Source organism: Podarcis melisellensis (genome assembly GCF_964234715.1).
Source record: "Podarcis melisellensis genome assembly, chromosome: 4".
Lineage (NCBI taxonomy): Eukaryota > Metazoa > Chordata > Lepidosauria > Squamata > Lacertidae > Podarcis > Podarcis melisellensis.
The window spans coordinates 40,531,630-40,556,823 of NC_138531.1; the positions used below are offsets into that span (position 1 = coordinate 40,531,630).

A 25,194-nucleotide genomic window follows, 5' to 3' on the forward strand; every position below is an offset into this window, starting at 1 on the left:
ATTCATACAAAACTCCATTGATCTCATGCATTTAAGAATGATTTCACATGCAGCAATAGCTGTGATCCTTAAAAATGCTTCTTATGTAATTATTTTTACACCCGTGCAAAATAGACATCTAATTGGAGTTCTTTGATTAAAGTACTTTCATAATACTGTGCTGTTCTCAGCAGGCCTTTATTTACACACACACAGGGCTGCTTCTTCTGCTCGCTTGACTTGCCCACACTGCCCACCCCACTCCCTCTCCAAAACTATTCCCCTGATCATAAGGCTCAGCCAAACCACCTCACCTTTCCTTGGAGTTTCTCCAAGTCACCATCCTCCCTCTCCCATTACACCTCGCAGCTGCTGTGAGAGATGGGAGAGAAAAGCCTCTCTGAGCTGCTTGCTCACTTTCCTGCCCACCTGCTGTTCCAGTGGCATATTGCAGTTTGATGGCCATGCAAACTGCAGCGTGACGACATCCTTACACACACACGAAATGTGCAAACTGCAAAAATAAGTTCAGACATATTGGTTGAGTCTGGATTAACCATTAAGCGTGCTCTAGAGTTGTAGCAGAGTTCCAGCCAAGATGGATTAGTCTATGTCCCAGTATGTGCCTTTCAGTAGGTCATCCCATTGGAAGAAGCCACTGGTGGCCAGAGTAGCTCTTCATCCTCAAAGCACCTGTAAGTAGCTATGGCCCAAGGTACCCCTCTAATGATCTCCTGTCCCTGTGCATCAGGCGAGAGGAGAACTGCCACTCACACATCATCATGACAGTATACGTACTGCATTTCAATTTTGGTTGGTGGAAACAAGGACAGAGATTTTGTGGTTCTCTTTAGTAAAAGAAAAAAAGATGCTGTATCACGAGAGTGATGAGCAGAGATGGTACTTCTTTGTGCCTGAAAAGCAGCTGGGACCTTCTGTTTTGGCAACCAGAAGCCACTGCAGCCACTAAGAGGTTTCATATTTTTGTTTGATGCCTTGTTAAGAGACAAAGGTAGGAACCAAAGGTAAGAGTGACTTGGCTTGCAGAGTGAGCTTGTTCCGTTTCTCCTGTTAGGCTGTAGTTCCTTTTAGATCAGGCACAGGCAAACTTGGATCTCCAGATGTTTTGAGACTACAATTCCCATCATCCCTGACCACCAGCCCTGTTAGCTTGGGGTGATGGGAGTTGTAGTCCCAAAACAAATGGAGGGCTGAGTTTGCCTATGCCTATTTTAGATTATAGAATCCTTGAATACAACCAGGGGTGGTTTGATAATGATGTTCAAATTGCTATTTGCATTTCCTGTAGCTTTTCATAAGTGTGTCACTCTGTTGTACATACTAAAAGTTAGTGTATCTGTATTCTTAATTGTACTATCAACACAATTTTCTGGTGTAGGAGAGAATATACACACACAGGTTTATAGCTGTTGTGCATCTGGCCCACAATAATACGTACACATCTTTAAGACTGATCACAGAACACGCATACAGACATTTTGAATTTAAGACCTAATTTCCCAGGCTCGGGTATTTAATCTAATCCAAAAATGACAGTTCCCAATATGTACCATGTCACACACATAGAAAAATTCAAAATTAATGTACACGAGAGACAAAAAAATGCATTATTAATGTAGTTTATGAAAGAGCCCGAAGGTATGATTAAAATAAGTGTATTGCATGTTAAAGCATATGAGAATGTACCTCTACATTCCTCTTATTATTAGTTTTAGATATTTTGCAAGGATGAGCATCTGAGGGTAGTTTTTTGGGTGGGGGCAGGTAGGTAAATGCTAAAAGGGAGGATCATGCCAATTTCACAGAAACACGTGAGAGTAGTATCTGCACCTTTTGCCTTATATCTCAGGTTTTACAAATGATAGAAACTTGTTCTTTTCTAAAATAAATGAAAGCTGGGAACCTAGGGATTATGGTTCATCCAAGGAGACCAATTCCCCTCCCTCTGTGGACACCTGTGCTTGAAAGCCTTCCTACACACATAGAATCTACGCTAAAACTATGAAGACTATGTTATAGATATCCTGGCAGGTGGTATACCCAAAGTGGATTGTGTTTAAATGTTTTTTGGCAGCATTCTTATACTCATGTGGGAGTGCAATACAATACACATCTACATAGTAGGAAGCCACATTGAGTTGTTCCCAGCAGGTAAGTGTTCATAGGGGCATATTCCTAAATAAGTGTGCCTAGGATTGAAGTCTTAGAAACACATTTGATATCCATGGCTGTGATCCAGATCCATAACCATCAAACGAAGAAGGAATGTTGCCCTAGGTCACATGAGAAAGCACCTGTGTTTTGTTTTTCTTGGGTTGCCTTAGTGTGTGGCTTGGCTACCTGCCATCGTTATCATCATCACTATTTATACAGCGCCCACCATGTACATGGCACCTTACAAAGCTTACACAGGCAATCAGTAATTGCAGTACTGTTCTCTGTAAGTACCTTACTGCTCAAACCTAAGTATACACATTCAGAATACCTACTGAGTTCAGTAGGCCTTCCTAGTAAGTATGGTTGGGTTTGCAGTTGTGATGTGCTTTGGTTTTGGCTTGCTAGAAGGCAGATACTATCTTGCTGCAATTAGCTAGACTAGATGCCCTGCTGTTTCCATTATTTCCATGAGAGCTCGCACAACCAGTTGCTGGAAAAATACGGGTGGGTGGTATTGCCCTCATTTTCTTTTGTGGGTTCCCCAGAGGCATTTAGCTAGTCACAAGAGGAAACAGGACTCAGCAGGACTCTCTGCAGTGCCAGAGGGGTGGCAAGCTGGGGTTTTTTTTTTTTGCCTCAGGTGAAGCCTCCAGAGGGGCACCATTGAGGCTCCCAGCCTGTGTGTGTGTTGTGTGTACACAAATACCAAACTGGCTCTTTGACCCAGGCCCTGCTCTCTTTATGCTCTTAAAATTGTCTTTGACAAGCTGGTGCTCTCCAGATGTTTTAACTGCAACTTCGACCAAGCTGGTGGAAGTTGTAGCCCCAAACATCTGGAGAATGCAAGCTTGGCAAAGGCTGCCTTTCAGCAACTTGTGTGGAACTGTCCCATACTGAAGCATTCAGACACATGCAGACTTAAATTGATATGATCATGTATCATGCGAGTCCTCTGGATATATATGAATTGCATAATTTATTTTATTGGTGATGGTGAGGTAAATGTTCTAGTTATCTAACTTGGGGGAGACACTATAGCTCATGCATTGTATCCAGAATACACAAATCCAGCATGTGGCCTTATAATTCTCACAATCTAATATTCCAATTATCTGAACATTTTGGATGTCGAACCCACAAACTACTTGAATAAAGGAGGATATTCACTGATAGTTGCTTTCAGGCAAGGAGATTGCAGATTTTTTTCAGAGCACTGTGTTGAACAGGAGTTGCTTCCAAAGAAATGTTTTTAGGATTACATCCTCGAAGGTCAATCTTGCTTCAGTTGAAGTAAGTAACAAAACACCTATTACAATAAATAGGGGAGTTAATGGTTGGAAACCTAAGTATCCTGACCCAAAATTAATTTCCACTGTTTATGAATTCAACGTGACTTAACTTCCTAGTTAATGGGTTTACAATTAAGTGTACTGATATCTGGTACTAGGGCTTTGTACATATTCCTATCCAGCATGCTCCTCCTCCCACCACCGGTTTGGGAAGTGATGCACACACCACGGTTTGCCACAATCCATACTGACAGTGTACCTATCCTGTCGTTTTTTGCGAAGTAATACTGCACACCCACGACCAGCTTCGACCCAAATGGGGAGGGGCGCGCGCGCAAGAATGATCTATCTGCATTTTAAGTCAGTAATGTATACACAGCCCTGTTTGCGAGCTACTGGGCGCGGGTGGGGGGGGACGGAATCCACCAAGAAAGGACGCATTAAGGAGGAAAGCCTGTGCATACTACTGACCTACACTGCAAACATGCTTAGCAGTTTCCTGCACGTTGCATCCTTGGCGCCTCTCCCTTCCTCTCCTCCCTGGCACATGCAACAGTAGTCATAAAATGGAGTGGGGAGAGGAACGAAAGAGCATCCACCCTGAGGGAAATCCGTGCTAGGGAGCGACGAACAAGATGAATATATATATATATATTCTTCTCCCCTGCCTGTTTTGAGCCCCCACCTGTTTCTGCCTGTGTCACATACGCTGCTTAGTCATGACAGCACCAGCTGCTGGTGCTGCTTATGCCTCCCTCACGAGCACCCAGCCCCCCTCCCTGCCCCTCTCCCCCCCTTCCTCTCTCCTTGGCAGCAGCAGCTGCTACTTCCCAGTCACGACTCCCCTGCTGCTACCAGCCCCCCTCCCCCCTCCATTTCTCCCTCTCCCGGCTCCAGCTGCCAGGCAGCAGCGGCGGCGGCAGCAGAGGTAAAAGCAGCAGCATTAGCCGCCGCCGCCGCCGCCTCCGTCTCCATCACGGCCCCTGTGGTTGCTCGGGAACTGCAAAGCCAACCGAGCCTGGGCGTGCGGTGGGCGGGGCCAAGCCGCGAGGAAAAGGCGGGCGTGGGGGTGGAGCCACGGCGGCGAAGGCCGCGGAGACCCCCGCCCATCCCAAGCCCACCGTGGCGCAAAGCGAGTGCGGTGTGTGTGAGGAGGCGGGCGCTTAGCCCCATTGGTTCCCGTGGGGCTAAGGGCGTGGCCTCCTCCGCCCCGTGCTCCTTTCCCATTGGCGGGGGTGAGTGTCAGTGGACCAAACGAGAGCGCGGGCGGTAGGCAAGGGGAGGAGGCAAGGCCCGTGTCGGTAAACACCTCCCTCCAAGCCTTGCAAGCGGGTAGCGGGTTTGGCTGAGAACGAAGCGAGCGAGCTGCGAGGCAGAGAGAGGAAGGCGTGAGGCAAGTGCGGGGAGGAATTTTTCTCTTTTTTTCACGCGGGCGGGCAATAACGAAGGCGGCGCCAGGGAGGCAGTGGCGGCGATAGCGGCAGCAGCAGCAGCGCCGAGGGACGGAGCGGCGGGGGATGCGAGGCCCGGTAAGCCGCGGGCACTCGGGAGTGGAGGCGCTTACCTGCCCCACCTGTCGCCCACATTGCAGTTTCCCCTCAGCCTCCCTCGCCTCCTCCTCCCCCTTCCCATAACCGCCCCCCTTTTTTCAAATCCCACCCACAGCCCTCAGCCCCCCAGAACACGCCGTAGTTGCCACAGATGCCGCCTACTTCCTCGCCTCTCTCTTCTCTCTCCCTCCCCCCCCTCAGACCCCTCCAAATTCCCTTCCTGCTGTTCCCTTTCCCCAACCGAAGCGCAAGTCCCATTGGGCATTTCCCCTCCCCTCACCATCCATTTCCCCACAGGGCTGCTGCTTCTTTTTAAAGGGGGGGGGGATATTCTGGTGGTTGCTGTTGGGGTATTTTCCCTGCCACCATCGCCACCCCACAAGTGCAGCCGCCACCGCCTCTGTCTCCAGCAGCAGCAGCAGCAAGACCAAGGGCTTGCCAGATCCCCGCATCCATTAATATGTTGTACTGGGAGTGATGGTGGCGTTGGAAACCTCGGCATGATCCATCTCGCCGGGCTGCTTTTATGTGCTTGGCATTCTCGTGGTGCTTTGAAAAACCCAGGCAGCTTTTCCTCCTTCGCTGCTCCTCCTTGCCTATTTTTATTCTTCTGGTATGTCATACATGTGGCTTTCTTCCCTCTCTCTCTCTCTCTCCCCCCCATCTCTTCTCCCCCAATGAGTTAGGTGTGAGCAATATTATGTATGCAATTGCGCTGCAGACTCATGTTCTGTGCTGTGGCTTTTCCTTCCATGTCCTGTTAGAAAAAATTGCAATTTGGGCTGAAAGCCCCATTCTATGCCATGCTTTACCTCTGGGTGCTTGACATACAAGGTTTTGTGCACCTTTCCCTTGGCTCCCTGTGGGGATGTGTATTTGGATAGGCACAGATGTGGGGGAATGTTAATTCTTACACATCACAGGTTGGCTTCAGTTCTCTCTCTCCCCCCCCCCCCCGCATCTTTTGTGATAGGTTTTTTTAAAGTAAAGGTGTCAAAGATTGCTGTGAATGGTACATGCAGCCTTAGACAGAAGCTGAATGTAATGGCAAAAGCCTGATGAAGCTCCGTTAAAAATTTCCTTCTGTAAGATAGGCTCTGGGATTCCCCTTATGGTGCCATTGCTTGTCTTTGCTCTGTAGTACAGCTTCTGTGTCCATCACAATGTGGTCAACTAACAGACCCAGTAGAATTGAAAGTATAACTGAGTAATCTCTGTTCTTTGTTAAAAATTTTAAAAAATAATTTGTCTGAAGCTATTTCTTGTGAAAGGGTTGGGCTTTATAATAATGCAGGATATGTGTGTGCATTGCTTATACAGGGCAATGTGTTTGAAATTTTCAAAAACGATATTCTATTTATCTGGTCAAGATAAACATTGTATTTGTTAAACATACTCAATGTATACATCCATGACTGAAATACTGTAATTATAGTTTCAATTATTAAAAGCAGACAACATACTAAAATAAAAATAAAAACAGCCCTTTAATTACTCAACAGCCCTATTGCAAATTAAATGTGAAGTTTTGAAAGAACAGGATTGAATGAATTGTTTAATTTTCAGTTGCTCATGTCTTCTACCTTCTGTTGGAAAGGTTCAAAACCCCTGGCCTGCTTTTTCTACTTGTACATATATATTGTAGCTGCTGGCAGTTTTTAAAGATTGCTCCTATATGAGGCACTTAGAATGAAATCAACAATTGTTATATAAACTCATTGGTATAAGGTGAAATTTGGGCAACATTTACACAAATGCACACACATATATATCTCTTCTGCTTTCTCCTTTTTGGTGAGGGCTTAGTTTAGGAGCTCTTTTCCTTGCCTTAGCTTATGTGATGATATGATTTTTAAAAATAATACAATACGTCATATAATAATTGCATTCTTTGTGAAGAAAAGGTTATGTGAGTTTCTGTGTCTTCCCTGCCTCTCCCCGCTGCCCCCTCCCACAGAATGCTGTTTTGGGTGAATGGTGGAGGCAAAGCTCCTAAGTTAGCTCAAAACAGCCATAGGTTGCATAGGTTGCATACCTACCTGGGGTAGGGACTAAACCTTTGAACTTAATGACACTTACTTCTGAATAAAAATGAACAGAATTTCAGTGGCAAAGGGTATAATTATTAGACTTTCAATAAAGTCTCAAATTTAGTACTTGGAAAAAGCAAATTTAAATGCTAAATATCTGTAGTTGCTTATAACATTAATTATATCTGATATGTATATATTTTTAAATATATACATAGTGCTTTAATGTTCAAAGTACATTATTGATCTTTACAACAATCTTTTAAGGTAGGTAGAATTGTTGTCTTCATATCACTGCTGACAAATAGTATCTTTAAGTCAAGTAGCTGGATTTGAAACAAGGACTCTGGCTCATGGCTTAGGTCCCACCCCCCCCAATCGTATGTCTACTCAGAAGTAAGTCCTACTGCATTGTATGTTGCTTACTCTCAGTGAAGAGGGGTAATTAAGATTAGGTGTCTTACTTAGGAAAGTGTTTGCAGTAGGCTTGAATTATGCAACCTTTGGGATTTGACGTGTGCGGTTTGAATCCCTGCGGCGGGGTGCGCTCCCGTTGTTCGTTCCCAGGGCCTGCTAACCTAGCAGTTCGAAAGCACCCCCGGGTGCAAGTAGATAAATAGGTACTGCTTACCAGCGGGAAGGTAAATGGCGTTCCGTTTGCTGCGCTGGCTCGGCAGATGCAGCTTGTCACGCTGGCCACGTGACCCGGAAGTGTCCGCGGACAGCGCTGGCTCCCGGCCTATAAAGTGAGATGAGCGCTTTGGCAAGACTGGCCCGTACGGGCAGGGGTACCTTTACCTTTACTTCCTCAAGCAGAACCTTAGTAAGTCAATTTTAGATTGTATTCCTGTTGCAGAGATACCCTAGGCCACTGATTAAATTTTATATTTTGGAATTAAGTAAAAATTGAGTCAATGCTTTTTAAAAATGTATAAAGTCCTGTAGTAGCTTTTTACTTTTTTATTTATTTAGTTTCATTTTCTTTTATTTCCTTTATTTTTAATTATGCTTGTTAATACTGACCACATTGTAGTGTATTGGGGTGCAATCTATGCTCCTATTGCTGATGGAGTGGCCCATGCTGGAAAGGGGGGCAGGACAGTTGTGTCCACATCAGATCAGATGCCATTGTGTGGTGGCAGTGAGATTGGTTTGGGATCGAGTGGATTACATGTTGGTTTCCCCTTGCTCTCAAAAAGAGCCTTTTGAGGGGGTGGGGTCCGCTGGGCTCTGCCAGTAGGCCAACCATCCACTCATTCAACAGATGGAAGGGAAAGACTGGTGAGGATGAGAGGCTGACTCACGAAAAACCTGAATAAAAATATTTTTTAAAAAAATACAGCCACAGACCTGGCATGATCAGGGGTTGGATTGCTCTTCCTTTCTTATTTCTATGTGCCACATCAATATTGCAAGTTTTTATAATGACTAACTTTTCTGTATCATTCTCTTCTAACAGTATTATGGTCAAATCTTTCTAATGTATAGTATGTCATGGTGGGACATACTTATAGTATGTCATGGTGGGACATATCTATACTATATGGTGGGACATATCTTTCTAATGTATAGTATGTCATGGTGGGATGTATAGTATAGTATAGTAATGTATAGTATGTCATGGTGGGATGCGGGTGGTGCTGTGGTCTAAACCACCTAGCCTCTTGGGCTTGCTGATCAGAAGGTCAGCGGTTCGAATCCGCATGATGGGGTGAGCTTCTGTTGCTCTGTCCCAGCTTCTGCTAACATAGCAGTTCTAAAGCATACCAGTGCAAGTAGATAAATAGGTACTGCTGTGGCAGAAAGGTAAATGGCATTTCTGTGCGCTCTGGCTTCTGATGCGGTGTTCTGCTGCACCAGAAGCAGTTTAGTCATGCTGGCCACATTACCCTGAAAGCTGTCTGTGGACAAATGCTGGCTACCTCGGCCTGAAGTGAGATGAGCGCCACACCCCATAGTCACCTTTGACTGGACTTAACCATCCAGGGGTCCTTTACCTTTTACCTTCGGTACTTCGGGTTATGAACGTAATTCATCCCGGAGGTCCGTTCTTAACCCGAAACCGTTCTTAACCTGAAGTGCACTTTCGCTAATGGGGCCTCCCGCTGCCACTGCGCCGCCACCATGCAATTTCCATTCTCATCCTGGGGCAAAGTTCTCAACCTGGAGCAACTGCTTCCGGGTTACTGGAGTTTGTAACCCAAATTGTTGGTAACCCGAGGTAGCACTGTATGTCATGTGTGGAAGCTATTGTATTACTAATGCACTTAAGTATGACTGCACTTTTCCATGGCTTGTATTCAATTCCTCATTTAAGACTTTATTTTTATGCATTGTGTAGAAGTGTAGCTTGATCCTATGCATGTTCACTCAGATAAGTCCATTTCAATGAGTTACTTCAAAATTAGTATGCATGGGATTGCAGCATTACTTTTTTTTACAATGCCTTGTTCAAGATAAACAAGATTTCTTGTTGATAACATTCGTATCTTTGAAATCATATTTATTGAGATTTATTCAGGTTAAGAACAATGATTTATCAGGATCTCTTGCTCGGTCTTTCAGTAAACAGTTTCTTAAAAAAACTATTTTATAGGGAGCTGTGCTTGTTGTCTCATGTGACTACTGATTCAAAGAATAATGTTACTTGATTGATGTAATACACAAATTAGTAAACAAATATGTAGTGTACATACATCATTGCTAAGCTTATGCACAGCCTGATGTGTGAATATTTATCCATTGTATTCAATCCGACTTGCTTCCAAATAAGTGTTTTTAGGATAGAAGTTTGTAGTAAGAAATGCTGTTTAGTAAAGTATTTCATCCTAGAATGATACTTTGACTTCTGTAAATTGTCACTCCTAGGGCAGAGCTTATGGCTTTGTGTTAGCATATCTGAGTTGACAAATGATGTTGAAATCTATCAGTAACACTGTGTGACTATTAGTTTTTTCTGTTAATGCATGGACAAAGACCAGCCAGCTGGGTAGGTAGGCGGAATGAGAAGGCAACCAACCTAAATTCTCCCCCTTCTTCATTTTGGGTTTGTTTGTTTTTACAGTCAAGTTAGGAGGGAAACACTAGCGGTGCATTCCCATTCAAAGATGGGAATAAAATGTCTATAAACTGGCCTTCAAAACCTATACAAGATGCTCCTTGATAGTAATCCATAGCCAAAGTATGCATGGATGAATATACAGGGCAGCCGAACTTTTCATACCAAGTGGGCCGCAAGAATACTCTGACATGGAACCCACAGACTGCACACTCCCTTGTTGCACTTGGGGGGTGGAGCGAGGCCAAAATTTGACACCCCCCCCCCCGCAGCCCTCATGCAGCCTTCCCAAAGCTGGATAAGTGAGGTGCTGGGATTTGGGAAGGAGGTGCGAGGCTCTGGCAGGGTCCTAGAGCCTTCCCATCTCCTTTCCAAATCTGAGAAAGCGCTAACTAGGCTTTGGGAAGGAGGCCGGAGAACTCTAGGACCCTGTCAGAGCCCCCATGCATTCCCAAAGCCCAGTGCCTCACTGACTCAGCTTTGAGAAGGAGGGCTGTGAGAAGGGTGTCAAATGTTGCTGAGGGCTGCCCAGAAAGGCCTTGAGGATTGCATGTGGCCCTAGGACTGCGTGTTGACCTCCCTGTTCTATAACGTTTGAAGGCCAATTTATACACAATTTATCCTTGATACCCTGTCACAGTTGTAGCAATCTTGGCAGGGCTTTCACTGTTGTTATCCCCTCCACACAAGCAAGGGGGGAAGGGCGGAGATGTAGGATGTTGGTAGTTAGACAGAGGGCTGTCTTTGTGGTAGTGATCAAATTAAGGCACTATTTCCCTAGGCACATGTGTGAAGCCACATCACTGCTATTTTTAAACACCATGTGACCTCTGACCTATTCTGCTGTGTTTTTGTTTTTATTTAAGATATGTTTCTTGGCTACTTTATCTACTGTTCTCATTTTTATGTTCTTATTGGCACCTCTATACTTCCTTGGTTCCTAAAATAACTTAAGGAAGTCAATGGAATGAAAGTTTTGCATCTCCTCCTCCTCACTGCAGCTATGTGTGTCCCCTAAAAGTCTTAATAGAGGATCAAGGGACTCCTGAGCAATTGGGAAGGGAAATGGTGAGCTGCAAAGGTGGGAATAATTGGGCTTGGATCTAGTAGCCCTCCCCTTCCCACATCTGTTCAGCGTAGACCTCTTACCATTTAGAGAGGGTTTTAGAGTTTGCAGGTGGCTTCTCATGGGATGAAAGGATGCAAAAATGTTTTTTATGTGAACTAAAGTTACAGATAGGGTTTTCACTCTTACAATTTTTTATCCGTTGATTTCACAAAAATATGAATAAATACTAGTTTCTAATAAGAAACATATCAATGCTGTAATGCTGTTAATTGCTAACAATCCCCATGTTGCAGGTCTGGTTTAGGCTGCAAGGGATTGTTGTACAGCAACCCTATGCATACTCTGCTATTAATATCTCCATGGTAATAGATTATAACCCCCATATAATATAGAGGTTGCCAGTGGTTTATAACAACCATCTAATTAAAGCATTTAAGCTCAGTTATAAAACATCTGTATTGCTGCCAAATAAAGTTTTATCTATACACACATACATACAGTTACAAGTTTCTCCTATGATACTACATAGTATACCTCATTTTTTAAGTGGGAATTGTACCCTCTTCTCATCAATTGGGTTAGAGCTGCTACATAATAGGCAAGCTACAGGATATCCTCAGATTGTTGAAAGGGAATTGCCTGTCCTTCAGAGATTTCTCTTTTTCCTTCCTTGTTGGCAAATTCCGTGTAGTTCTGTTCTGTCAAAGTCAAGCTGCCAAATGCTCTTCACCTCTCAGATGGATGGAGGGGGGAGCAGACGCACCACCTTTCCCTCCTTTTTTCTCACCCCAAGCAGGCTCCACCAAACACAACAAAGTAGGCTTTAGATGGGTATAGTGTTGGGCTTGCTGTTATCTTGGTCATGGTGGGTTTTTTATTTCCTCTATATATCTAGTATTTTACTTATGATTATTGCACTGACTTACTGTGCCTTATTAGAATACTTTATATATATATTAATGTTTGTCTTTATTACTTGCCGCCTTAAGGATTTTTCTAAAAGGTGGGATATGCATTTATTTAAGTAAATAAACGAATAAGTTTAAAATACAGCTAGAGGATGGGAACATGGTTCCATAGCTTTGGTTTGCCTTGGTAACCAAGCCTCACATACCCTGCCCTCATTGCTGCAAGTTTAAAACAGGAAAGTGGGGGCTAAATGGTTTGGATACTCTGCAATCTCATTCCCACCGTGGGCATTTGTCCATTCAGAAATGGTGAAGGCGCTGACCATTTTCTGGTTTGGCTACTAGTAGAGGCTAAACATACTCCAGCCTTTCTGCCATCTTCTCCTTAGCCTTGAGGTTGGAAGTCCAGTTCTCAAGAAGTGGAGGCAGGAGGGTGTCACTGATGGTGCTTGTATCACCTTCAAGCAGCACTGACAATCAAGACCAGATAAAAATAATGTGTACCGCTCTGTAATCAAAAATGTCCAAGAAGTTGTACAATAAGTTGCAAAACTCAGTGGGTGGAACCCAGAGAAACGTAGGCATAAAGGAACTAAGGTAGTGGTAGCTAACCCATAGGCCAGATCTCCCCTTCCCCAAAAAAGACCCTCCCAGAACTTCTACTACCTCAGCAGAACCAATCTAAACCAGAGAGTGTGAAATGTCATCTGCATGGTGATACCAAAGCCCAAAGTTCAGGATAACCTTGTTCTCAAAGGTTTCAGTTAAACTTTGAAAAGCATAGGGAATAAAATGGAATCCTGTGGCATCAGTGCCATGGAGCTTGGCAGAAGTTCCCAAGCAACACCTTTTGGAATTGATGCTATTAAGGCATGGGGCAGCAAAAACTGTGGTTCCCCCATTCCTAATAGAGCCTATCTAGAAGGAGAGCATCCTTAGAAAACCTCTAAGAGAGAGATAGGGAACCTATGATCTGCAGGTCTAACTAGGCCTTCCAAACCTCCTTATTTGGCCTGCTAGGCCATTTTGCTTGTTCCCACCTACTCTATGTCAGCTGCTGGGCAGGTAAAATACCTGGTTTTGCCAAAGAGAGAGATGTTGATCTGTGATGCTTAAAAAGTCCTTTCCAAGGGACTTCATAAGATAATGCTTTGTAAACTGTTCTGTAATACCTGTGTAGGCAAAAATGTTCTGCAAGACCTGAGTAGGCAAAAAAATCACCTGATGCTATTGTGACGCCAGACGGTAGAAAGGTGGATGGTCATGACTAATCAAATCTGGGATGTAAGGGGTGGGATAAGATAACTTTGTGGCTTGCTGGTCAGATTCAGTTCTCTACTGCTGCTTTAAGAGATCCAGGTCACTCTCCCCTTGTCCCGTCTCTTATTACAGGTCAACCATTGTGACAACTGAGCAGTTTCTCTGCCAAAGCCAGGCAAAGTTGAAATACAGGTGATCAGGTCCATCCCAGAGTGTCTGGAGTTGCATGGCAACCACTCCCTTGAGCAGCTTTCTCAAGAAGTGAATATTTGCAATTAGCAAATGATAATGTCTTCCAGTGTGGCATTACCATTGTCTTATTCAAGATAGATGGCACTTTCCCCCTTGTTGCCTCCTGAATCCATATGGTCAACTCTTCTGCTAGATGTTAGACTAAGAAGGTGAATGGTTGAGCGAATATGTTGTAGGCCATGACTTGTTTTCAATACCTGAAATTTAATTTATAGCTCAGGACTAGACTGTGCACTAAACACCTTCATAGACTGAACTCCTATAGTAGTGGATGCTACCTGCCTAGAGAAAATCTTTATATCTGATATTACCCTTAGTTTTAAGCTTTATTTGGGCTATTTGCTAAAACGCTTTCACATAAATCGATAAGACCAAGAGCCTGCAAGCAAACAGACCTCCAGAATGAATTAAGTTCTTAACCCGAGGTACCACTGTAATAATAATAATATTGTTGTTGTTGTTTAGTCATGTCCGACTCTTCGTGACCCCATGGACCAGAGCATGCCAGGCACTTCTGTCTTCCACTGCCTCCCGCAGTTTGGTCAAACTTATGTTAGTAGCTTGGAGAATATTGTCCAACCACCTTGTCCTCTGTCATCCCTTTCTCCTTGTGCCCTCAATCTTTCCCAATAATATAGATAATAGCAATTTTGATTTCTTGTTAATTCATGCATTTTTGTCTTTAAAAAGAATGCCTTTATATTTAAAGCTGTCTTTGTTTGCTGTTGTATATTGTAACCACCAAGAGTTGGTGTACAAAGAACTTTTGTTAAACTTGTTGAATTGTATTTATTGTTCTTGCATGAGCGTACAATACAATCAGTGGCTCCTAAGAACGTTTCTTACAAACCAGCTTTGTATAGTGTCAGGCTGATGGGTTATCTAATTGAATATTGTGTCCCATGACTTGATTGCCTCAGAACCTAAACAGATGACTTTTCTAGTGAACCCACCTGAGGTAGCTTGACCAGAGATACTAGGGACTGAGATGGAGACATATATGAAGTGTATGTTTTGCCAGGGACCAGTGTTTGAAATTAGCCAGGTGCCAGGCACATTTTGCACCTGCCTTTTGATCACTTGCAACCAAGTGACTATGCCTGGGCGCCAGGATGGTGTTTGATATCTTAACCATCTGGAGGTGCATGCCTGTCGATCATTCAAATCAAATCAAATTTTATTAAACGGTCACAGACCAGATTGACTCGTACAGCTAGTCAGCGAAACATAACACCGGAAAAAACAAAGGACAATTTGTCGATCATTGGATCTGGACTGTTTTCACACACTAATATCCCATTCTGTAGAATTCTCTCAGTTATATTTTATCTGCCCAATCAGAATGAATTTCCAGTACCAAAATGCTTCTCTAGTGCATCCTGAGCAGGAGCAGTCACCAGTAAGAAATAGAGGTTGGAATAGGCCAGTATATATGTGGACTGCCCCTGGATCAAGCAACTTTTCTTCTTAAGTTCTCAAAGCTCAAAGTTGTCATCTGAACTAGCCAGATGTTTAACTGAGAATCAACCACACTCAATCCATCATTTGAAAAATAAGACTTTAGAACTGTCTTGCCCCAAAATGGCAACTAAACATTCCATTTTGGCAACTGTAACCTTGGTTTAAGGAGCCATTTGGCACCTAGCTTATATATCTGAATTTGTAACACTGCCAGGGACACCTTGTGTGATGGTGCAGATGTTAAAATGTTGCTGCTATATGATTCCAGGCCTTTGCTTGCAGATACAGCTTGATGCCAGTAGCAAATTGCAAATGAGGTCTAGTAAAGTTTATGATTAGACTAGGGCTGTGCCAAACTAAAACCTGTTCTCCAGTTTCTTGATGTTTTGTTAGCCTGTAAGAGCCTTCTGTTTTTCTGCCTCATTTGTGGGGTACGTAGAATGTTACAATTTTGGTTGGTGCAGGGCTGTAAGACACTCTCCTCTCAATTGGTTAATATTCATTCATATAAGAAGTTTGTTAATTTGTGTTGACAGTCCCGTAAAACCAGTTTATAATTTGCTTGTAAAAGAAATATTCTGGATGCAGAGTTGGAGAGTATACAGTACATTCAACAATGTTGAATAGATTCACATTCTCTAATGCATGCCAGTTTGTGTTCAGCTGTGTTGCATTACTAAAAATAAATGTACCCTCTCTGGATTGAGCATTCTGGAGGAGGGATAAAGAAAATGAATTATCTGTCTTGTTAATGTACTAAACATTTGCATTTTAAGTAACTGAATAATGTGTATTCCCTTCTGATTTGAACCATAAGATGGCTTAGTAGAAATTACATGAAACAAGCTATAGCTAGAGTTGATCAAGTGCTTGGGTAGGGGCCTATGCAGGTTAGAAATAACCATGACTAATATGGATAGAGCTGTAATTGTGAACTATGACTAGGAGCAGGAGGCATGAAGAGAGTTGGCTTGACAGGAGGGAGTAAGTAACACTGGGGCCCATTCCCAGTCCAGATCAAGGGAACACCAATGTCTGGACAAGATTTGCTTCATCTTTTTGGATACAGAATTTTGTCAAGCAGATCCCCATCTGCCATAAAATTCAGTGCAATTTTGAAGTCTTTTATCTTGATTAGCCTGGGATGATCAGTCTTTTCACAATCTCTAGTTCAGTTGCATCAGCATATTGAAGAAACTGCATTCTATAAACTCAACAACCTACAGCAATTTCGTGTAGACATTTTAAAAAAAGAAAAAAAAGAAGTACAGTTAAATAGGAAATTGTTTTAGAATTGGTAGCTGCTCCACTGCCATTCCACTCTGATAGTAGGAACCAGCAAGGCTTCATATGCAACAGTTGTCTGCTGCTCTGATCTTCCCCCGCCCCAGCTAGGATTGCTCTGTTAGTATGTTTTTATCTACCTTTGTTAATTGAACTTGCTGTTGATTAGAATAAAAGGTTTGGAGACAGAACTAATCCCTGAACACCCTACAGGACAATTCTCAGGGGAAGAAGTGATAGTCAGCAACATTCTTGCATATATACTGACTACCAAATATAACCAGATTTCTAGCTTTGCTGTATTAGGATAAGCACAACTTTGCAGGTTATAGTTTTCACCTTCCAAAAACAAACAAACAAATAGCCCCACCCCTTTTCTGAAAAGTGGGAATAATCTTAGACCTTAAGAAGAACATGTTAAAAACGCCGCTGTTCTGGGATCTTTTTAATGCTTGTTCGTCGCCTTCTTTTTAAAAGTTGCTTTGTCGTTTTCATAATACATAAACATAATCAAAAAGAAAAACTCCTTCCTACCCACCTTCCAAGCCCCAGTTCCATTCAAATACACACAGATAATTCTCCTTCAAATAAAAGTATATTTCCATATGTCCCCGTAAGTTGCTGGTACTCCATAGCTATGTTCTTTTGTAGTTGCTTAGTAAATAAAGCTGAACCATGTTTATTAAATTTGTCTGATCGTGTGTCGTTCCTTTGGTCTTCAGCTTTGTAAGTCAGTTTTCCCATTAATATCAAGTCCAATACCTGCTTAAACCACATTTAAAACAAATCAGCATTTAGAGTTCTCCAGTATCAAACAGTTGTAAGGTCTTCTTCCATCGTAAGGTAAGTTACAAGGTCCTTCTGAACGAGATCCATGATGTCTGTAGAGTAGATGGAACAAAGAGAAATCCTGTGGTCTATATCACTCATTTGAGCCATGATCAGTTCAGTTTCCCAATAAACCTTATAATGGCCACCACATAAGAATAAAACACCCAGGCTGCAACTGTTTTTCCAGCATTGTGACAGGATGCTTTTGTTAAATTTATTAAGCAGGGAGGGTTGTTTTTTTAAAAAATAAATCCCAGATCAGCTAGGTTTTTATTTCTTAAAAAATAGGAAACACGAGTGGTTTCAGCACAATAATTGAGCTTAAAAACAAGTGAAGTAATTTACCGGTACCTTGAAGCATTAGTAAAGTGCTATTTTACTTTTAAGTAATATTAAGCAATCCTTCCAGGCCAGTGTAAGATGCTATACCATATTGATATTGCTGCATTTCATTTAAGAAATGAAACGTTTTTTCATTGTATCTCATTCCATATAAGTTACCAAAAAAATTATAAACCACCTACTGCATTATGTTGGTAACCGCTGATTTTGGTTGTATCTGATAGGCTTGTAAATAAATGTGCATAAGTTACACATTACCTGTATTTGGGTGCACTAAAAATAGCAATGCAGCTTTGTTTTTAGGGTTGCAAAGCCCAACAGATTGGTTCATTGATCTATACGCATATGCTTTTTTAATTATTTAGATTCATTCCTACCCTCAAGTCTTGTTTCACATGAGCTTCTCTGGGGTTTCCAGGGCAGATATGTAAAGATAATTTGTTCCTCAGTCAATTTGGTTGATTTCTTCCTTTGTGTAAAGCTTTACTTTAGCTTTGATTCTGTTACAAAGTGCCCCCCTCCCCATTCTGCACTTAAAGAGCTCATATTGTATGATTTTATTGTTTTACTTTTTTAATTAAAACCATGGTATTGGTCCAGTTGCGTAAAATGTTTTATTGGAATGATGCTACATCTTAGTTTTTTTAACTTCATTTAACTTAATAATGACACTTATCTTTACGTATTCTCAAACTTTAAAAATACAGTATCAAACTTTTTCATGGTTTCTTTAAAACTATGAATTAATATTAAAACATTTTGGGATACTCCTAGCCACCACCTAGGGGTAGCATGCCTTGCATATACCATGCAACTTCGTGTCCTCTTTTCCAAAGCAACATTACAGTCTGCCTTCAAATACAGGTGGAATTTTAGGTGCATCCAACTGATGCATAATTTCCAACGTGTGGGTCCTTTTGGACCCAGAAGAGGGCAGAATGGGGTGTGGGTGGTATGGGTAGCCAGGAATGGAACCCCCACGTGAAATAGTTACTGCTTGTACAGGATGGCTAATGATGCACTTGAGGCATAAGCATCATGACAACATCTGTACACCCAGGCCTTTGTGCACTTCTCTAGCTCTTAACAACTTGAACGATCAAAGGACAGCATGCTGTGCTTCTGTTTTAACCACAATGTAAAACTGGGCTGAAGCTTCTTGAATTATTTTTCTGTAAAAAGTGTGTGTCTCTTTTGATGGGGTTTGAGTCATAACTTCTGGAGTGCAAATAATTGCCGATATAGTGAATCTGCCATTGATTGTTTTGTGAAACAGTGTTAGCTGATGCCACTTATTTTATTTCTGCACAGGAATCTCCCACAAAGTTAAATACATGACTGTAAGAAAGAAGAAATCTATATTGATAGACTCTACTATCAAAAACCTTCTCTTCAGTCTGCAAAGCCTTCAGCTTTTCTCTATGCCATGTTGTGTGACTGTTGTCCCATGAGGAATTTGTCTTCATGAAGATTCCTAATATTGGTAATGTGATGAATAAATTTGAGATCCTTGGGGTTGTTGGTGAAGGTAAGCACATGTTTTATTGTGTTTTTAATATTTTGTTGCGAGCCACCTAGAGTGCTTGGGGCAACCCAGTCAGATGGGCGGCATATAAATAATAAAATTGTTGTTGTTGTATCCTTTTTCAGTTCATTTTGGGACTACGTGCATGAAGGTGCACAGACATAACAAGAGGGAGAATGAAAATAAGATGGTGTCTACAGGAATCTCTTTTGGACCTCCAAATATGGTTATAGTTAGGGACAAGTTTTTTAAAAAAACAAAAATTATTGCAAATCACTTTACACAAAACATTAAAGAAAAAGAAACAATTAGGACATACAAACAAAACAATACCGCAATAACACCACTAAGCTTTAACTAATAACACAACATCTAACATCATGCACTCTTTTGACTTCTGAATCACCTCTTTGTGCTTTCAACGTATTCTTAATAGTTAGGGACAAGATAATGCTTTTTTTTAGAGAGAGCTAATGATGGTATGAGGAAGCTACTGGTGTGCAGGCTATGCAGACTCCTAGGTATCTGCCAAAATAAATTTTTAAAAACTCTACAAGCAACCTACAAAATCTTTTTTCTGGAGAGAAGGAGAATAAGTGTCCACTATGGGAAGCATTAACTATCATACAGCCTTCAATTTTTTTTCCCTCTCTCTCTAACGGTATCTATTGCTAGCATATTCTCTTCTGACAGACAGTGTTCTGTTACAACATTAGTGTAATAAGGCCCTAAACAGCTTGGGACCAGGTAGCCTTAGGTAGTCTCATCTTGGTCCTTGGGATCTTCAGGGAGGTCCTTTTGTCCATATCACCATACCATACATCCAGGAATGATGTGGAGAGGTTTTCATGGAGGTGGTAACTATCATGTGGAATGATCTCCCCACTGAGATTAGACAGGCACTGATGCTGGCCTACAATTAAAACTATTTCTATTTAGTCCTGACCACTACTGCTATTTCTGGATCTCCCTCATTTACTGCGATTGATTTTTTTAAAAATAGAAAAATTGATTGTGTGTGTTGTATCTTTATTGTGATTTTTATGGCTGTATAAAGAGCTTTAGTATACTGTATATTTTAGAAATAAAAAGTGGTGTACACACACACACACACACACACACACCCTACATACCTACATACCATAATATAGATATTCTAATAGCTAATAGTGTTTCTTTATTTCCCCGCTCTAAATCTTGGTGTATGAAGCAGGGAGGGAATTCCCCTGCTTTTCTGAAGCCTAGAAAAGGATGGGGCCTCTCCTTAATCATAATCACTCAAAACAAGCTGTCTCACTGTTTTATACACTTTCATGCGAGCTCAGGAAGAACCCGTCTGCTCTATCGAGCTTGCAAAGTATGCAGTGCTTGCCTAATGTCCAGAAACCCTTAGGAGACAAGTCTGTTCCTTTTCCTTTTGCAAAGAGAATGTTGTTGCCAAGTGCATTATTTTCCTGGCTCCATTTTTGATCCCTAGCATTAACATGCATTTCTTTTTTGTGTAACAGTGTGTGCAAAGCACATGTCAGTAGTGAATAAACTAATTCAAATTTCTAGATGCTTGCTTCGCCAAACCTTTTTTAGGCATTACAAATATAGGCCATCATATGTAAAATTTTAAAATATATACCAATAAACAGCCATGTAAAAATATGTAATAACGAGGATTTTCAATGGAGTTTCTTCCCACTAACTAGTGCCATTCACCACTCTAAGAGATACTATTATTAAAAACTCAGCCACCCTTGCAATTACTTCCAGGTTAATGTCAGACAGATAGAATCTGATATTTTCATTGTGCTGTGATGTTAGACTACCCAAGAAAGGGGACAGAATGCGTTTGAGTTGCTGGTTGTACAATGGACAGTAGAAAAGGATATGTTCTACTGTGTCTGGCAGATTGATTTCTGAATGCAGACTCGTCTACTTAATAACGTAACATCTTGGTACCAATTTCTGAAATGCTTTTAGACACTTTTAATGTAAAGGAAAGTATATATTATTGTTGGACAGCCTAAGCTTCCCTGCGTAAGCTTTGCTGGTCCAACGTTTGCTTATTACCCCTTAAAAATAAAGCTGATGATATAACAGCATTTCTATCACCTCTGTATTTTTATGCTGCAGACATTCAAAAGTACATTTGTGTGCATGTGTTTATTCCTTTATAGAGTTCGGCTTTCTGTTGAAAGATACAAGCATCCATGGTTTCAAACTATGTAAAAGAATCAAAGAATTTGAAAACTTACTAGCCAATTTTCAGTATATTCAGAGTTGCCTCATATTACTAAATGTTACAGTATTTGGTCTAAATAATGAGGAGGGGTATGTGGGTGTATTTTATTTATGTATGCTTGTATATATAGCAATTCCTGCCTTCTGGTGGCTAACCTCTTTCCCCCCTCTTTTTTAAAATGGTGGTCTAGGAGCCTATGGAGTTGTTCTTAAGTGCAGGCACAAGGTAAGAAAAATACTTTTAAGCTGTGTAATTCAAGTTCCCATGATGAAATTGTATAGATGAAATTTAGAGTAAATTGCTACCATATGCAGAGCTGATTTGGCATCCCTTCTTTCCTCCCTTCTTCCCTCTCTTCCTAGTTTGAGGCAACCCATTGTCTACTGTTTTGTCTGAACCAAACTAATATTTGATTCTGCTTTGCAGAGCAAGCACAAATCATAAACTAGGGCTTGTCTCAGTAGAGGGAAGGGTTTTGCTGTGAGGTAAAGGCAGAAGGGAGTTCCTTTAAGACTTGTTTATATTTGTGTGAAGGTATCCCTTCCTTCAGGGACTTGCTGGGCAGAACACTCTTCCACTCTATCCCCACATGCTGTCCAAGCCCTTGCACAGAGGCCTCATTGCTAAGGGGACTCATTGATTGACTCGCACCTGTTCTTTTGATTTGTGTTGGATCAAATCCTATGTTCACCAGAGGATTTTACAGTAAGCTCCTTGTGGTAGCTAATTTTCAGAAAACATTAGGGAAAAGGGGGAATCATGTTTTTAAAAAAGAAAGCTGTGTTTTATAAAATCTGATTCATGATAAGGAGCCATTGTTTTTTTAAAAAGTAAGAAGTTCCACTTTGTTATGCAAGTCATCACTAGTACTTAAAGGAGCATTTTCTTTTAATTGTGCACAAGCTATGTGTATAATTCTGAACCTTGTGTTCATTTTTTTGGTTGCCTACTTTCAAATGTTTGGGTGAAATAGCCATGTATATCTAACTTCATAATATGGGGGGGGGGATAGAAACCTAAGCCTTTTGATGTTCAATCACAATTTCACTGTCTGTAGTCTGATTTGCACAGACGAATTTTTCATGTCTTCCACCTGCTTAGCATTTAAGTTACTCAGCAGAAGACTGCTGAGTTGCCTGCAGTTCCATGAAAAATGACATCTCTGATTTAAAAAACTGCTCAAACCAGTCAGGCTCAAAAGCCACTACATATCTTATGTTAAACAAGATGAAAAAACCTAGTCCAAAAGCTAGCTCCTGTGAAGTTACTGAGAACATAAAATAATCGCATGAAGTGAATGTATTGAAGAGCACTGATTCTCAACATTTATATCCAGATCCTCAGCTTATTTATTTTGGAAAGAAATATCACTGGTTTTAAATCCCAATGTAATGTTTTCTAAGCAAGTGTGCCTAGGATTGCAGCATACAGGTGTGTGAAAATGTTTCCACAAACACAACTGGTGTTGCATGTAATACCGGCAGTGCTGCTTTCAATAAATGTAGTTCAGTATACGTGAATGAAGCTTTAATCTGAAGTTCTGAGAACAATATGAAATTAGCACATATCTGCATCTAATCAGCATTAGTGTTTACTCTAGCACTTTGTTCTTTCATATGAAAGAACCTTATCCATTTTCTGCTTCTGAATGAAGGTAATGTAAAAGAGTGCAAATACTGGAAATATAAAATCTTAAGTTTCCAGTAAAATAGGCCAAGAAAGATTTGAAAAGCAAATCACTAACAATATGAAAGCTAGGGATAAAATAGTATTGAAGTACATGACAGATGAAAATATGACCAGATAGCCACTAAAGACTGTAAGAAGACAAAGATATAAATTAATCTGTCATAGAAAATAGGATAATTGTTCAGAAATGTAGTGCATTCATTTGTAACTTTAATTATTTATTTTTAACTTAAATTATTTTGCTGACTTCACTGTGCTGAGACAGCCCATCAAAACTTTTTGAGGTGTTTATACTGAAATTATTGTGTAATAGAAACGGCAAAAGATGAAGATTTGGAAATAATTTAAAACTAAATAGAAAGCCACTCAACCAAGTGTTGTAATTAAATGTAAAACAGAACAGTAGACACGAAGAAAAATTATTTCTGCACACTGTGCATAATCTTTTTACACCTTTGTTGTGTTATTCCCTCACCTCAATTGTGCTCCCCTTTTTTCTAAACTAGAAAGTTTAGAATCTTTCATTACAGGGGACCTTTTTGACCCAATGAACCTTTTGGGTGCCCTGTTCTGCACCTATTTGAGCTCTACAATATCTTGAAGTCAAATCATTACTCTTTGAAGTCAAATATGAGTATGTTCGGCTTAAAATCCTAGAGTGATGTTTTGACTGGATTTTGAGCTAATGGAAGTTTACACGTAATCTTCAGAGGCAGCCCTATGTTCAATACATTATAGTAGTCAATCCTCGGTATTGCCAAAGCTTGGATAACTGAGACCAGGCTCTCTGCCTAATGTGAGACCATAACTTGTTCAGTGTCTAAAACAATTGAAGGTGCTCCTTGCCACAGAGACAAGTGGCCTTTCTTGGCAGTGTTGAGTCCAGCAATGGACTCCCAAACTACAATTGCAATCCTTTACAGAGAGTGCAACCCCATTCAGAACAGGTTGAACACCATCTGTCAGAATGAAGAAACCACCAGCCCATTTTATCATGAATGAGCTGCAGTTTATTGGCCTTCATCCAGCCTCCTTCTGATTCCAGGCACCAATTCAGCACTTCCATTGCCTCGTTTGAATGTGAGGGAACTGGGTGTTGGCACTGCCCTTTTAAATTTTATCCCTGTGAGATTTTGTTTGGTTGATAGTGAATAAATTGTAAGGTGGTTGGAAGAAGATAAGAATATTCACTGGGTGTGTTTGGTGTGGGTTGGTTTTTTTCAGTAGGGGAAGAGAAGTGTGTATGTGACAATTTTACTTTTTATTGAGTCCAATTGAGAATGTTTTATTTAATATGATGAAGAAACTGAAAAATATCTCAAGGATGTTATCTGGTCACTTTGCTAGTCAGGGGTTGTTGTGTTCTTGGCCTTCTGTTTTATAGAAGACATAATCCTTTTCTCCCAAGCCGCTTGGGATTTTTGACTCTGGGAAAGACTTTGCATTGAAGTGCTTCTTGAGATGCTCAAGGACATTTGCAGCTGGCTTGTATATAGTGCTAAGTGTGCAAGCTAGAATGAGCTGTAGTGAAGGCTTGAATTCATGAGCTCCCTTCTCCTCCAGAAGAAGAATTTATGCCACGTTTAATTTCATATTCCATAAATCTTGACTGCTTTCGTATGAATTGAATATTTGTGGCTTAAAACCGGTTCACAATCCATCGTTTGCAGTGGGCTTGTTTTAGTTGTAAGAGTTTGAACCATGGTCACAGAAGCATAGAATTGTAGAGTTGGAAGGGACACCAACTCCCTGCAGTGCAGGTATGCAGCCATTCTACTGTACATTATTGGTGTAAACTGAAAGTAGGCTAGGCAGAAATCTTTTGTCCTGCAATACAGGTGCTGAGGTAGATTTGGACTCTCACAGAGCACTATGCCATGAGACATGTATAATAAATAACTGATACCTTCTTGCTTCAGAAATATTCTTTCCATATGTGTGTGCAAATTAAGTCAACAATTAATAAAATAATCAATTTAAACTCATATATTCAATCTTAGTTGCAGTCTTTTCGCAATCTGTGTTCGTGTTATTTCAGACCAAAGATACACTGGCAGAATGGCCAGTGTCCCCTGTGTCTGGTCGTGGGGAAACTCACAACCAGAAAATGGCCTATAGACCCGTGGGATCTATGGAAAAGAATGCAGCTGCCACACAACACAGACAGAATGCAAGATTACACTTTATAAGGCCCAATGCCACAGTTAGCAGTTACCCCTGTACAGTGGTACCTCTGGATGCGAACGGGATCTGTTC

The 25,194-nt window shown here is 41.3% G+C and overlaps 1 protein-coding gene across 4 annotated transcripts in view; it reads left to right on the top strand.

Annotated features, from left to right (window-relative positions):
* The first annotated feature begins 4,714 nt into the window (after positions 1-4,714).
* Positions 4,715-25,194, top strand: part of CDKL5 (cyclin dependent kinase like 5) — a 66,014-nt gene continuing 45,534 nt past the window's right edge. Inside the window, exons 1-3 of one of the 4 annotated variants that reach the window (XM_081907539.1) lie at positions 4,715-4,839; positions 18,803-19,019; positions 21,440-21,474. In XM_081907539.1, the coding sequence (XP_081763665.1) occupies positions 18,956-19,019; positions 21,440-21,474 (99 nt within the window). In that variant the 5' untranslated portion in view covers positions 4,715-4,839; positions 18,803-18,955. Of the gene's footprint in view, positions 4,976-18,802; positions 19,020-21,439; positions 21,475-25,194 lie in introns of all 4 variants that reach the window. The other 3 variants (XM_081907540.1, XM_081907538.1, XM_081907541.1) reach the window with 3 other exon arrangements.